The 15,596-nt window shown below is 41.1% G+C and overlaps 1 protein-coding gene across 5 annotated transcripts in view; it reads left to right on the top strand.

The window, feature by feature from the left end:
• Positions 1-13,154, top strand: part of LOC117366595 (glutathione hydrolase-like YwrD proenzyme) — a 120,314-nt gene extending 107,160 nt beyond the window's left edge. For all 5 annotated transcript variants that reach the window (XM_033958132.1, XM_033958133.1, XM_033958134.1 and 2 more), the window contains 4 exons: positions 4,833-4,922; positions 5,170-5,312; positions 9,082-9,265; positions 12,329-13,154. In XM_033958132.1, the coding sequence (XP_033814023.1) occupies positions 4,833-4,922; positions 5,170-5,312; positions 9,082-9,265; positions 12,329-12,343 (432 nt within the window). In that variant the 3' untranslated portion in view covers positions 12,344-13,154. The remainder of the gene's footprint in view (positions 1-4,832; positions 4,923-5,169; positions 5,313-9,081; positions 9,266-12,328) is intronic.
• Positions 13,155-15,596: the final 2,442 nt, after the last annotated feature.

Below are 15,596 nucleotides of genomic sequence, written 5' to 3'. Positions count from 1 at the left end.
TGTGAAATTGCGATTGCCGAAACTGCGAATGGGGAGGGGGAAGTGTAATTAACTTATAAACCCCCTCTTTTACTAAGGCTGACATGTCTATTATATTATATGGACGAACCCTGCTTCCAAAGCCTTCCATCCCCGTGGGAGTCCCGTGGACCAGAGGGGGGTCCCAGTGGGAGTCCTGTGGGTTGGGATTCCCGCGGGACCCGCGGGATTCCCTTGATCCCCGTTCCCGTGCAGACCTGTAATCGGTACGTCATGCTCCATCCCTGGCAGCATTCAAATCCAAGCTAAAAGCCAACTTGTTTGAAACTGCTTTCAACTCTTAACTCCCGCTCACTGCTGTTAGATACCTATACCCATTGTATCGTTTCCTCTACCATAATCTCCCCGACCCTGAGATGTCCTGTCTGTCTAAATTAGATTGTAAGCTCTTCTAAGCAGGGACTGTCTATTCTGTGTTAAAATGTACAGCTGCCTTTCAGCGCTAAAGAAATAATAAATAGTAGTACACTTCCTCCTCCGAATCCGCAGTTTCAGCATCCGCCGATTCGGTTATTCGTGATTTTAAAACAAAAAAAAAACATTTAAATTTTTCGGGCTATTTTAAGCCCTGTAAGCCCCCCCTTACTTGGAGGTCTAGCGGGTTTTCGGGGCAGGAGTGATCTTCCGACGCTCCTGCCCCGTACAGATCGCTCATAGGAAATGGCTGCCTTGAGTTCCCGTAGTCTCGGCCCCGAAGCCCATAGAGATTTAAAGGGCTTCGGTGCTGTTGCCGCGCGGCAGCCTCTAGTGTGGTTTTGTAAAACAGGCCCTCAGTCTCAATACTGTGATATGAATTTCTAAAATGATAAGTTTCATTTTCCTTGATGCAGCTTACAAATATTATTGTATCCCAGAAGAAGAAGGGTGGAGTTTGCAGAGGACTCCTGTTAAAAGCCTAAATGATATTGATTTGTGGCCAAAATAAATTTAAAATGTCTTGAGCTTTTGGGTGTGTTATAGGCTTGTTGCTGTGTCTTGCCCAAACCTGTCTAAAATATTTCCTATAACCTTGAATGGGCTGTTATATGACAACATTCAGAGATGGGCAATTAAGAACACATAAACAGCAAAAAAGGAACAATAATAGTTATTAATACAGTTTCAAAAATGGCGTTTAGAATCCAAAAGTAGAGTAAAATAACTCAGCATAGGGAAAAACCCTTTTATAAACTTTCATAGAATCAATCATTGCACCATCTTGTTAGAATAAATGATTTTTAAATAACTTCATAGATTCATAAGTAATTCTTAAATCTCCATAATGTGAAAATAAAGTCCAAAGTCCAAAGTTTTGTGAAAAGCTAATATAAGTAAACAGACTTAGTTTCAATGTCTCTGCAGCGGTGACCCAGCGGGGTTCTGACGCGTTTCGCCGTCCTGGCTTCCTCAGAGAACCCGCTAATGCTGTGTGTGACCTTAAAAAATAAATCCTCCTTTAATAAGAAACAACAAGAAAGATACATAGTAACATTTTACAAAGAGAACTTTTAACAAAGAAAACTTTTAACCAAACACTCACAGACTTGTCAGTTGGGTACCTAATTCAAAAGGGAAAAGAAACTTCCTCGTGTTCTATGACATGAATGCTCTGCTGAACACCCTGTACTTATGAAGTGTGAGGCTATCATCTGTGAAGAAACGCCCACCATTTAGATTCTTCACAGATGATAGCCTCACACTTCATAAGTACAGGGTGTTCAGCAGAGCATTCATGTCATAGAACACGAGGAAGTTTCTTTTCCCTTTTGAATTAGGTACCCAACTGACAAGTCTGTGAGTGTTTGGTTAAAAGTTTTCTTTGTTAAAAGTTCTCTTTGTAAAATGTTACTATGTATCTTTCTTGTTGTTTCTTATTAAAGGAGGATTTATTTTTTAAGGTCACACACAGCATTAGCGGGTTCTCTGAGGAAGCCAGGACGGCGAAACGCGTCAGAACCCCGCTGGGTCACCGCTGCAGAGACATTGAAACTAAGTCTGTTTACTTATATTAGCTTTTCACAAAACTTTGGACTTTGGACTTTATTTTCACATTATGGAGATTTAAGAATTACTTATGAATCTATGAAGTTATTTAAAAATCATTTATTCTAACAAGATGGTGCAATGATTGATTCTATGAAAATTTATAAAAGGGTTTTTCCCTATGCTGAGTTATTTTACTCTACTTTTGGATTCTAAACGCCATTTTTGAAACTGTATTAATAACTATTATTGTTCCTTTTTTGCTGTTTGTGCTAAATTTCCTTTGGAACAATATTCAATTTATTCAATTACCCAGTTGTATTATATTGGGCAATTAAGAACACAAACAGATCTTTACTAGGTGGAATCACATTTCCCTTGATCTAGACCAGGGATTTCAAAGTCCCTCCTTGAGGGCCGCAATCCAGTTGGGTTTTCAGGATTTCCACAATGAATATGCATTGAAAGCAGTGCATGCACATAGATCTCATGCATATTCATTGGGGAAATCCTGAAAACCCGACTGGATTGCGGCCCTCAAGGAGGGACATTGAGACCCCTTATCTAGACTGAATATCTCTTTGAGAGCATAAATAACAAATGCATCAGCTAAATATTGATAGATATTTGTCATTTATACAGCTCAGGAATTGTTGTAAAACTGAGATTCAGTTGAATATCCATTAGAAAAGGAAGGCAATGTTTTGACATTGTTTCAGACCATTGATTGCACCATATCCGTATCATTCTCTTCTTGGTTGGGATGAAAACTTTTCAGCATCCCATCGTAGAGGTTCTCAAAGCAATCTCATTTTAAAAGGTTTCTGTAGATTACGAGGAGGTGCTGAAAAGTTCAACCGACTTCCTAAACTCTGAGTGTTATTTTGCCACTGTAGCTGAAAATTGTTACCTTTTTTTTAATAAGTGCCAATTTGCAGAAATTAAATTCTATGTTTTGGCATTGGTTCAGATCATTGATTGAACCATATCCACCTCATTCTCTTGGTTGAGCTGAGAACTTTTCAGCACCTCCTTGTAGTGTGAAGACTTTCAGTGTCTGGTAACCAGAGCTGAGATTTGTGATGTCATAATGCTTCATTCCACCAATAAGAGCCAACTTTATCAGTGATATCACAATGGCTTGATTGTCCTGTACTTGGCTCACTTTCATTACATACGAGGGAGTGCTGAAAAGTTCTCAGCCCAACCAACCAACTTCCTAAATTCTGAGCGTTATTTTGCCACTATAGCTGAAAATTGTTACCTTTTTTTTGATAAGTGCCAATTTGCAGAAATGAAATGATATGTTTTGACATTGTTTCAGACCATTGATTGCACCATATCCATATCATTCTCTTCTTGGTTGGGATGAGAACTTTACAGCACCCCATCGTAGAGGTTCTCAAATCAAGCAGGAAACAGTGGGAACAAAGCAGGCATGTGAATGGGATGAGTATGTCAGAATCATGACTTTTTGCAGTCCAGTTATCCCAGTTTCTTGAAGTGACTGCATAAATGTGTAATTCTGACATACAAAGCTTAATTCTGGTTTACAGCTCCTTTTCTGTACTTTGCATATTTTGAGGATATATCAATCTTGATTGGACTCCTGATGAAGGCTTTTTGCCGAAACATGGCCTGTGTTGAGTCCGGTCCACAATAAAGAGCTGGTTTTCCCATTCACATGCCTGATTTATTACCACTGTTTTCTGCTTGCTTTGAGTGTTTTTTATGGGACCTTTTTTGGATCTTCTTGTTGGCTTTGAATAATGGTTCTCAACACATTGTATGCTTACTCCAAGGGGTATGTGAGACCTCAGCAGGAGGTATGCAGTGCTCGGTAAAAGACCTTCCTCACCTCCCTCGTGCTGACACTTCCACTTCTGCTGCTGCTTCTCCTTCTCCAGTCCAGAAGCAGTAGCGGCAAAACCACATGAAGCAGTCTCAGGGCTGAAGTCTTCATGCATGTGATGTCATTTCTACCAGCCCCTTATCCACTCTGATGTCAACTGCCTGTTCCGGGTCAGAGGACAAGCAGAGCCAACAGTATACTTATGGAGACTGAGGCCTTAGACTTCTTCAGATTGTATTGCTGTTGGTCTGGTGTAGCAGCAGTAGAAATGACTGGAGGGGGGGGGAAGGAAAGATGTGAGGATAGACGTAGGAAGAGAGAGATGGAGAGAAAGAGGGGAGACTGGATGGAAGGGGAAGGAAAGAGGGAAGATGAAGAGGGGAAGAAGATAGAGTTAGTGAGACTGGGGAATAAGTGGAATGGGAACAAGAGAACTAGGGTGAGGAAACGGGATGGAAAGCTGTAGGTAGATGCAGTAAAAACAGGACAATCGAAGTCTGGTTAGTGAGAATGAATGAAATCAGGACACAGTAGCAGAAAAATAAATTGAAGAAAGCTGAAACAAAAAGGTGGAGAGAGAAAAATGACAAGAATTAGGAGAAGATGGAGGAAAGCAGAAACCAGAGCTTGGACCAGCACAATTAGAAAAATAAAATGACCAGACAACAAAGGTAGATAAAGTAATTTTATTTTATGATTAGAATACCGTATGTCAGATTTTAGAATGCCCATTTCAAAATCTCTGCTGATCACAGCTCAAGGGTGCTCGATTGAAATTTGTTTGTCTTAAGGTGTACTTGACTTGAAGAAGTTGAGAAACAGTGCTCTAGAAAGGCTATACAGATACATCAGAATGGAAGGGAACACTCACGGCAAAATGATACCACTACAACCTGAGAAATTCATTGTGGACTGACCAACAATGATGTCCTCAATAGATATAAGAACCCAGAGCCTAATATCACTGCTCTTTTTCTAGATGTTCTTGCCAGCTAGTGTGTTTATTGGACTGGAGCATGAAGATTGTTGCGGCTGTTGTGGCCATGCTACCTGTGGGAAACGCTGTGCGGTGAGTTACTTTCTTCATTCCATTAGTACTAGGGCTCTTTTTACTAAAGTGTGCTAGCGTTTTTAGCGCGCGCTGCATTGCCGTATGCGTTAACCCCACGCTACGTGCCAAAAACTAATGCCAGCTCAATGGTGGCGTTAACGTCTAGCGCGCCTAAAACCGCTAGCGCAGCTTAGTAAAAGGAGCCCTAGGTTTTTAAAGTTAAAGCTGAGAATAGTGTTGACCATGTTTCGCTTTACTGTTACAGATGCTGTCATCGATTATAGCAGCTCTGATTGGACTAGTTGGTTCTGGCTATTGCGTGATCATTTCTGCATTGGCTTTAGTGAAGGGACCATATTGCAATACCGGCTCCATTTGGACATATCAATTCGCTAATACAAGTGGCGGGTAAGAAATATGATAATGTGGCTGTTCATTATTCCAATAACGCCCACAGTTGGGAACCTTTGATTCAGGGGCAGATTGACTACAAGTCAATAGGCACTCTTCCCTTATCAGTAATAGCCTGTAATACTTATATGAACATAAGAACATAAGCAATGCCTCCGCTGGGTCGGACCTGAAGTCCATTGTGCCCAGCAGTTCGCTCACGTGGCGGCCCAACAGGTCCAGGACCTGTGCAGTAATCCGCTATCTAAACCCCTCTATCCCCTTTTCCAATCCTTTCTTGAACCCCAGTACCGTACTCTGTCCTATTACGCCCTCTGGAAGCGCATTCCAGGTGTCCACCACACGTTGGGTAAAGAAGAATTTCCTAGCATTCGTTTTGAATCCGTCCCCTGTCAACTTTTCTGAATGCCCTCTTGTTCTTTTATTTTTATGTCAAATGGGTAGTTAGGGGCTCATAACCCCTATTGCCCAGGGGTCCAAATCACTCTCAGTCTGCCTCTGCTGAGTTCCGGTGACCCTGAGACCCTACAGTTGATGTAGATTAGCGGGAGGTAGATGTCAACATGGATGCTCTCTATTGCTCTCTTCCATCCTCTTCAGAGACTCTCTGTCACTAGGGAAATAAATAGAAATAAAGCAAAGGAAAATACGGTGATACCTTTTCAATTGGACTAACAATATATTTTTAACAAGCCTCTGAAGGCACCTCTCTCTAACACGCACATGCATACACTCATTCTCCTCTTTCCTTTGTACCCAGGATGGACCCAAGCACATGTCCTCTTCCTGTTCTCAAATCCAGTCCCACCAGACTCTTACTTACTCCTCCTCTGAAGCTACAACTGCTGTGGCTCCTGTGAACTGATGTCTACAGCCACCTCCTCTTCGTAGGCTCCATGTGATTGAAATGTCCACTTCTTGCACCCTCCCCCCTGTATTTTGCCTGTCTCCAGCATGACAAGGGCAACACACAGACAGATCTTTCCAGCATGTTTCTAGAGGCATGGCAAGTTCAGTAAAATCCCACTTTCAGGATAAAGCCTGGAGAGTTCCCAGGTGTGCAAATGCACACTGGTTATAGCCTAAGAGGGAGAGTTTCTACAGATTTGTTTTATTCATTGGAATTAATTAACCGCCTTTTTAAAGAGGTTCATCCATATGTAACTGTCGGTCAACTCCTTGGAATGTTTCTTAAATCAGATGACCTGTTTCCTTATTTTACTATAATACATAATATTTCATGCTGTAATTATTAAGTACAGAACTGTATATACAAACACACTGTACAAACAATGAATATTACCAGCTGTCCAGGCAGATAATTGCTATGTACACATATTCTTTTGCAATAATTAAAGAAGTGGGTAGGGCAGGATGTTGCCTATCAACAGAAATGAAAATAGTTGTTGGAGAGGGAAGTTGCTCAGCTGAGTTACGGTCCCTTTTTTCACTCATACAATGAAAAAACAATGATGGATCAGCCATTGTATGCATGTTCTATACACACTATATAAGTAAATATCAAGTCGCTTCTTTAACATTAGTCCATATTTAACATCATATACCAAAAGACCAATGTAAACTAATTCATCAACTTTACAATTTCTTTAGGGCTTCAGACATGCCATTATTTGTTCGCCGATATTTTTGGCGATACAAAAAGTGTTTTTGTGTGGCTATGGCTGTGGCTTCTTCATTTGCCCATTCTCTCTAAATTTTTTATATATATATATATATATTTATTTTTTGCAGTTTTTCTTATTTTATATATAAAGTGCTTCCCATAAATAGTTGTAAAAAAGTTAACTTATCTTATCAAATTGTCATTTCCTTAATAGGATCGGGTCGGGGCTTGTCACATCGACATGTTTCGCCGTGAGGCTTTTTCAAGATACAGTCCCCTATAGGAATGAAAGAAGACGTTATAATTCCCATCCCCGTGCATTCTATAACAAAATTAGTATCTTATAAGGGGACCATACAGTAGATAACTCCGCAACCATATGCTCACCCTTTTTTTCAGTTCAAAACGACCATCCCGATATCCAAACTTTCTGATCTATCAAAGATGGCCGCGGCGTCTTTTTTCTCAATATAAGTACCACCCCCACTTCGTGACATCACTACTCAACTAGCGAATCAAGGAAGACACATTATAGTAAAGTGTTCCATTCCACTTCCTGGTTTAAACCCCCTGGCGCCACTGTATTTAACCTGAAGATCCATTTCTGTTCCAACCAGTTTAATCTGCGTTTGTAATTTCCACCCTCCCACCCTTCATTTATATGTGATATAATGCGCCATCTTATATCCGTGCTAGCATGCCCAAGGGATTCCCAATGCTCAACTAAGGGAGCCTCCATTATTTTATTAACTATCCTAGATTTATGTTCGTTTAATCTGATGTTCATCTGGCGACTTGTTCTGCCCACATATATTAAATCACAGGGGCATAATATTACATAAACAACGTTGTGGGTCTTGCATGTTGTTGTCGTATTAGCTACAATACTAATTTCCCTATGAGGGGGCTGCCACTCCAGCCCTTCTATCGAGCACTAAAAACAGTAATTTAGAGCGGTGCAGCGGCGCACGCTGTGCTCAATTGTCTGGGCGCGCCTTTGTCCCGGCGCGCTTTTGACCTGACACCCAATTTTTTGTGTATGCTTTTGTGATTTGCTTTTTCTTTGAGTCAAATAGTGACTATATAACAATTTTCTTCTTATGAATGAGCATATATGAAACTAGCATCTTGTATTTCAAGTATTCACATGATATTTATCTTGTTCAAATGTGAAATACTGATAAAGAACTTATCTCAATAACCCGACGGAGGCCCAGCCCGTTTCGCACCGATGGGCTTCTTCAAGGGTAACGATAATGCTTAAGATTGTGCCAGTATAATATTCAATATTGCTCAAGACTCTTAAACAAAAGAAGAAAAGAAAGAAAGAACACATTATATTGATATTATATTAGACAAATCATTGGATTTAAATTTTTTAAAACAATATTAAATATTCAAAGAGTGACTACAAAAAGCACCTAGAAGTGTTACATAATTCTAAAACAAATTTTAGAATAAGCTGTATGACCTACATGTTATCAATAGTATTGCTCGTTGAACCCATTTATATCGAGGCTAAAATAACATCAATATAGGAACCCATACTAACGGACATCTTCACCCCAAATTCTTGATGAATCAAAAATCTCTCTTACATGGCCACATTCAAAAACTGTTAGCAAATGTATTAAAAACAAATGTACCTAAGGCAACTACTTGTCATTTATAAATTTGTTGTTAATTCTGTCGACACTAAACTTACAACTAAAATGGCGCTTGTGTTCAAACAGAACGCTAAGATTCTTGCCACCAATAGATAGCGTCGCTATAGGTTTCTAGAGCTTGTTGGGGCTTGAGGATCTCTGCTAGCTACAGAAAGATGTGTCCGGTGCTGAATGGGTGGGCCTGAGACAAAAGTGAAAGCACCAGGCCAGCCCAGGCCCACCCGTGTATTTTTGCACATTCCATTAAATAAAATATGCAGACCTAAATCCATAAGATAGAAATGGGGAAAGCCTCTGCTGTCCCTGGCATTGGTAACATGGAATCTTGCTACCATTTGGAATTCTGCCAGGAACGTATGACCTGGATTAGCCACTGTTGAAAGTAGGATACTGGGCAAGATGGGTCTGTCCCAGTATGGTTATTCTTAAGTTCTAAGCTTTAGGTTTCTCATCCCATGCCTTTCTTTGTTAACAGATACCTGACACAGTATGACTCCTGGTCTCAGTGCACAGAACCAAAGCACATTGTAGAATGGAATGTCGCCTTGTTTGCCATTCTTTTGGGCCTGGCTGGAATCCAGTTCATTTTGTGTCTCGTCCAAATAATAAACGGCTTAATTGGAGGAATATGTGGTTACTGCTGTTCCTCTTCACAACAGGTAAGAATCTCCGTAAGACACAGAGCACCAGGAAATCATCAGCTCGTAAACCACAACCCCAGGATATTTCCTAGTTGGGAGTTAATGCTGTCACTAAACTAAACTAAAACTTATATACCGGGTCTTCAACCAAAGGAAGCTTGACGTGGTAAACAATAATTTTTTTTAAAAAATAAAGTAAACTGAAATATAAGAGTTAATTTTCAAAAATGTTTAGCATGAAAAAGTTTTTAGAAGTTTGTGGAAGAGTTGGAAGGAACTGGGACACCTCAAAATTAGGGGAAGTTCATTCCATAGTTGGGGAAATTTAAACGCCAGAGAGCTGCTAAAATTCTTAACTCCTTGAACTCCTTTCCTGGAAGGAAGAGAAAAGTTTAAATCGATGAATGCCTCTCGCATAAGAAAACCTAAAACAACCAGGTATTTGTCACCTCCCAAAATGCGGTGCCATAAGAATTTGCCGATGTTGCTTATAGCTAAATCCAGGCCTGCTCCAAAATCCAGTAAACTGACATCTCAGGAGTGTTTTGAGCTTAATACCTATTGCTGACCATCCATGAACATTAATTTATGCTACTCTATACTTTATGTGACAATGCAGTATCTAATTACTCTGGTGTCATTATTCAGCTCTAGTTAACCGGGCAGGAGCCTCACCCACCCAGCTGACTAACGCTGACTGGACCAGAAGCTGATACTCAGTGGTACTCAACTGGGTAGTGCCATTGAATAGCAGCTGTGATTGTCATGACACTATCCAAGTATTTTGTATAATCCTTTTTATTGATGTACACTGCCTGATTAAGCATAGTAACATAGTAACATAGTAGATGACGGCAGATAAAGACCCGAATGGTCCATCCAGTCTGCCCAACCTGATTCAATTTAAATTTTTTAATTTTTTCTTCTTAGCTATTTCTTGGGTTCCAACTGCCGAAATCTCTGTTAAGACTTACTCCAGCCCATCTACACCCTCCCAGCCATTGAAGCCCTCCCCAGCCCATCCTCCACCAAACGGCCATACACAGACACAGACCGTGCAAGTCTGCCCAGTACTGGCCTTAGTTCAATATTTAATATTATTTTCTGATTCTAGATCCTCTGTGTTCATCCAACACTTCTTTGAACTCAGTCACAGTTTTACTCTCCACCACCTCTCTCAGGAGCGCATTCCAGGCATCCACTACCCTCTCCGTAAAGTAGAATTTCCTAACATTGCTCTTGAATCTACCACCCCCTCAACCTCAAATTATGTCCTCTGGTTTTACCATTTTCCTTTCTCTGAAAAAGATTTTGTTCTACGTTAATACCCTTCAAGTATTTGAACGTCTGAATCATATCTCCCCTGTCTCTCCTTTCCTCTAGGGTATACTGTAAGTGGTATAAACTTTTTAAAAATAAACTTGAAACTTTATCTGGGGTCGGAGTCAGGGTGGAGCCAGCCAGGCACTGCTGATAGTCAGTGGCAGTACTTTCTGCTACTCTCTGGTTATCTTATGACAGAAAAAAGACTGCCCTAAGTTAACTCTCAGGCTACCACCACTGAATACCAAGGCCACATGGGTAACTCCTGGCAGACACCTCAGTTCTAGTACCTGGATGGGGGCTGGCACTGAATATCTTGGTCTAAATTAGCTGACATTGGCTAATGTTTAAAGAAACCCTGACCTCATCTGGCTGAACATTGACTCTTCCAAGTTCCATGTTTCAGCATGCAGAATTCAAGTACTACCCTTCTCTTTCCTCCGCTGTACCGGGCTCCAGTGGCACAAGCCTGAGTCAATCCCAGTACATTTGCAGATGCGGTTTATGCTAAATTTTCCAATCACCCTTAAGGCCAGTCACAGATCTTTTACATTATGTTTACAATAGCCGTAAATGATAAAGGTGAATAATACAAAACTTTGCTAAAATAATTACGATTGGAACCAGCGTAACGTAGAATTTATTAGGATAGGAAAAGGTTAAGCCTCTTTTTACGAAACTGCGCTAGCAGTTTCTAGTGTGGGGAGCTGTGCTGCTCCCGACGCTCATAGGAACTCTATGAGCGTCGGGAGCAGCGCAAGCCATTCAGCAGGGCTCTCTGCGCTAAAAACTGCTAGCGCAGTTTAATAGAAGAGGGGGTTAGTGACCCAAATAGAATTTACCTCTTTGTGTTCTGGGGACATCTGCTTAGACCAACTTGAGGCGGGAAAAGGCTACCATTACAAAACAGAAAGGAAAACCTGAGCTTCAAAACATATCTTTAAATACATTACAGGAATGATCCATATTTAAGGTTGGATTGCTCGAGGGAAGAGCTCGACAACCCGCGGCTCGCAAGCCAAATGTGGCTCTTCTCAGAAAAATAGACGCATTCAACGCATTGGTGGAGCTGCCATCACCGTCGCTCCTGCCAATTATTTTAACTCTTGCCTTGAGTTCCAGCAGGTGCTGTATCTCCTGCACTTCTCTTGCAGGAGATACAGCACCTGCTAAAGCAGCGATTCCTACAGCTGCCTGTCACTAACCCAGAAGCCTCTCCTCTGCCCTGGCCCATGCTCTGTCAGAACTTCCTGTTTCTACCCATGCAGAATGTGACAGAGGAAAGGCTTCTGGGCTAGCTGTAGGAATCACCACTGACCTGTTGAAACAAGAAAGAGCATAATATTTGTGAGTGTGGTTGAGGCTGGGGGGGGGGGGAATTATGTTGCAGGAAGGAGAAATGGACATGGGGAGGGGAAGGAGAGAAGGTGCGTGGGGGGAGAGGGAGATTTAGGGGTGGAGGGGAGGGAGAGATGGTATTAAACGCATAAATACCCATATCGCTTAAAAAATTGTATCTCAAACCCCTTTCTCTACCCATTGCGGCTCTTTGTAAATCTTGGGTCAGACATTTAGGATAAAATGACTGTTTGCTTTAAAAAGGTTGTTGACCTCTGCACTAGGGTAACCCAACTATCTTTCTTTGAACTTGATGAGTTATCTCAATATGAAAATTCAATCAGTGTTAATAGAAATGAACTAAAAAGAGAAGGCTGTCTCTAGATTACCACAAACACATTTTTTTTTCTTTTCTCACAGAGCTATGTTTGCTGATGAAACCACAGTGTTGAAGACATCTCAATCCTCCTTTCCTCCATTGTATTTATAATATTTTTGTTTTGCTGAGTTGTCCTACCTCTATAGAGATGTATTGTAAATTAAAATGTACAGAATTCGTATGGGTTTTAAGTATGAATGGATCAGGGATAATGAGTGGGTAGGTTCAGGTGGTGGTAGTGGGCTAAAACATCATTCTGGTAAGCCAGGGACTAAGTGAGTAGACACCAACCATCACAGGATTTCCTTGCTAACGCGAAGCCTGGGTAGGAGGGACTGCTTCAGGAGCTCTGAGCACTGCTGGCTTACAAGGCCACCATTGATTATTCCTTGTGAGGTACGCTACTGCCCCTGCTAAGGCCTGAAAATCACCAAGTTTTTCAACAGGAGGGCCATGGGGATGGAGGGTATGAGGAAAGAGGATGGAGGATCCATATTTTTGGATGATGCTCCCACCAAAATCTTCAGAGGAGGCCCACACCACCACCACAAGAGTTCCATTATGCCTAGGGCCGGTCTTGTTCCTTGCCAGTTCTTCTGGCCAGAGATACAAAAGGGGAAATCAAGCAGAAGGCTGAGTGTCAGGGAGAGCCTAGGCCCCAGGATGTCTAAAGACTTACATGCTCTGAGAAGCAATTGAAGCATAATTTCAGGATGTTGTGTCAGATTGGCAGGTCCATCTCTGTAACAAATATATTTATTAGCAATCAAACAATAGACAAATTTTTCCACAGTTAGCTTGAAGATAATTTTGCTATCATTGTGTTAATATGTTACAGACCAAAATAAAGTATTTTGTTTAACCTTTGTTGTCTTGTACCATCCTTTGATTGTTTTCATCTTTTCTGCGTTATTAGTCAGTCTCTTCTGCAATATTAGCCCTTTCTTTTCTGTTTCCATTTTTTATAGAACTTCTTTTTTTTTTTTTTTACATCATTTTTTATTGGCAAACAAGATGCAAGTAACTTAACAGGTAGCCATACAAAGCAGCAAAAAGAAAGAACTGGCTGCCAAATCTGAAAGAGCCATATACAAAGGTAGAATACAAAACAAGAGGGCGGCCAGTAAAGCATGCAATAATGTGGAAGGCAACCCATGAAACAGTAGGGCTGGAAAGAAGCACCTGTGCACCCACAATTTTCCATTTTTTCAACTCAAACATTATACACAAAACCCAACCAACCCCACCCCCTACCCTGGTGCTTCTGAGCGCCTTATGTTGCAGATGGCTCGCTGGGAGTGGGAGCGCTTTGCTAATTCAGGGCGGGGCACTCGTATAGTATATAGAACTTCTGCTTGTCCTTGTTTTGTGTCTTTTTCTCCAAGTGTTCCCATTTGTGTATGTAAGGATCCTTTCAGGACTTTCACTAGTCCATTGTACTTCTGCATTCAAGAGGACCACGCCAAGTTAGAGTAAAGAGGTGGAAGCAGCATTCTGTTTATTTTCTTATGTACTATCTGCAAGCTCAAAATGGTGTACACTAGGTATTTTTATGTTCTCAGAGGGCCCATGGTTCATACTTGTACCTGAGGGCAATGGAGGTTTAAGTGACTTCCCCTAAGACTGCAAGGACCTGCATTGGGATTTGAACCAGGCTGCCCTGGTTCTCAACCCATTGCTCTAACCCAGTGTCTCTCAAACTGTGTGCCAAGGCACAGTGGTGTGCCCTGAAGAGCTTCCGAGTGAACCACGAGAGATTCCAGAATTTTACTTTAATTTTAAAAATTCCCTTCATAAGTGTACACTAGAATAGATTGCATGCACGTCCCGTACGCAAGAGTCTGTCAATGTTATGAACGTCTGTGTGTGTAAGGATAGAACAACCTAGACAAGCATCATTCTGTGATGTGATTGGTTCTTGAAAACTAATGGCAAGTAATTTTATTTTTTAAGGAGTAGTTATCCTAACTTGAGCAACAAAGCAATCAAGGCTCTGCTACTTTTTGCATCTTTTTATCTTTGCGAACTTGGATTTTCAGCTCTGACAAAAATGAAATCGAAAAAAGAGAACAGCTGCAGATGGTAGATGCGTGTTTGCTTGTCGACTGTCAAGCTGCATTTTGAGTTAATTTGCACTCAAAAACAAGCACATCCATCACAATGATTAGCAATTATATTTTATCTACTTTAGTTTCACCATTGTTACAATTACCCATACATAGCTTACAGAACTTTAAATAAATAACTCTCAATTTAATTTTTTGTTGGTTTTCCAATTTTATAGTTTTTTATATGTTTTTTTCAATAACAAACAAGCATAATCAAACACTTGAATACAGATTCAGGAAATAAAAATCTCTACAGAAAGAGTACTTCTGCCCAGGGGGAGGTCCCAAGGGAGAGGTCCCTAGAAGAGTTTTTCCTAGATGTGGGCTGAGGCAGAAGCCCTGGGGAATCTGACTGTTCTAAACTAAACTAAACCTTAAGTTTATATACTGCATCCTCTCCACAGAAGTAGAGCTCGGCACGGTTTACAAGAACTTAAAATATAAGAAGGGACAGGAAAAGGTTTACATGAGCTTATAAATAGAGTGGAAGAGTAAAGGGGAAAATAGAATTACATGTTAGAGAAGAGCCAAGTTTTCAGTTGCTTGCGGAATAAATGGAGGGAGCTCAGGTTCCGCAGCGGGATAGTAAGGTCGTTCCAAAAACCTGTGATTTTGAAGAGAAGTGATTTTCCTAGTTTACCTGCATAGAGAATACCGTGTAGGGAGGGGAAGGATAGTTTATATCTTTGGGCGAGTCTGGTGGAGTCGGAGCATGAGGAGTTAAAGGATAGTGGGATTAGGGAAGGAAGGATGCCATGAATGATCTTAAAAGCCAGGCAGGAGCATTTGAATTGGATTCTGGAAATCACTGGGAGCCAGTGAAGATTGGCCAGGAGTGGGGAGACATGGTCAGATTTGCGTTTTGCAAAGATCAGCTTGGCTGCGGTATTCTGGATAAGTCTTTGAAGGCTTTTTTTTGTTAGGCATAAGTAAATGGCATTGCAGTAGTCAAGTTTGGAGAGGATGATGTATTGAACGAGGACGGCAAAATGTTTTTGGCGAAAGCAGGATCTTACTTTCCTTAGCATGTGGAAGCTGAAAAAGCATGATTTTGCCAAGGAGTTGAGGTGGTCGTTGAGGGAGAGAGAAGAATCAATAATGATGCCAAGGACCTTGCTTGAGAACTCAAGGTGTAAAGCAACGCCTGTGGGTAGTGCGAAGAGTGTAGGCAGGTGTTCTAACTTTGGGCCGAGCCAGAGTA

The sequence above is a fragment of the Geotrypetes seraphini genome, chromosome 9 (genome assembly GCF_902459505.1).
Source record: "Geotrypetes seraphini chromosome 9, aGeoSer1.1, whole genome shotgun sequence".
Lineage (NCBI taxonomy): Eukaryota > Metazoa > Chordata > Amphibia > Gymnophiona > Dermophiidae > Geotrypetes > Geotrypetes seraphini.
Note: the sequence above shows the minus strand (reverse complement) of the source record. Positions and strands in the feature narration are given on the sequence as shown.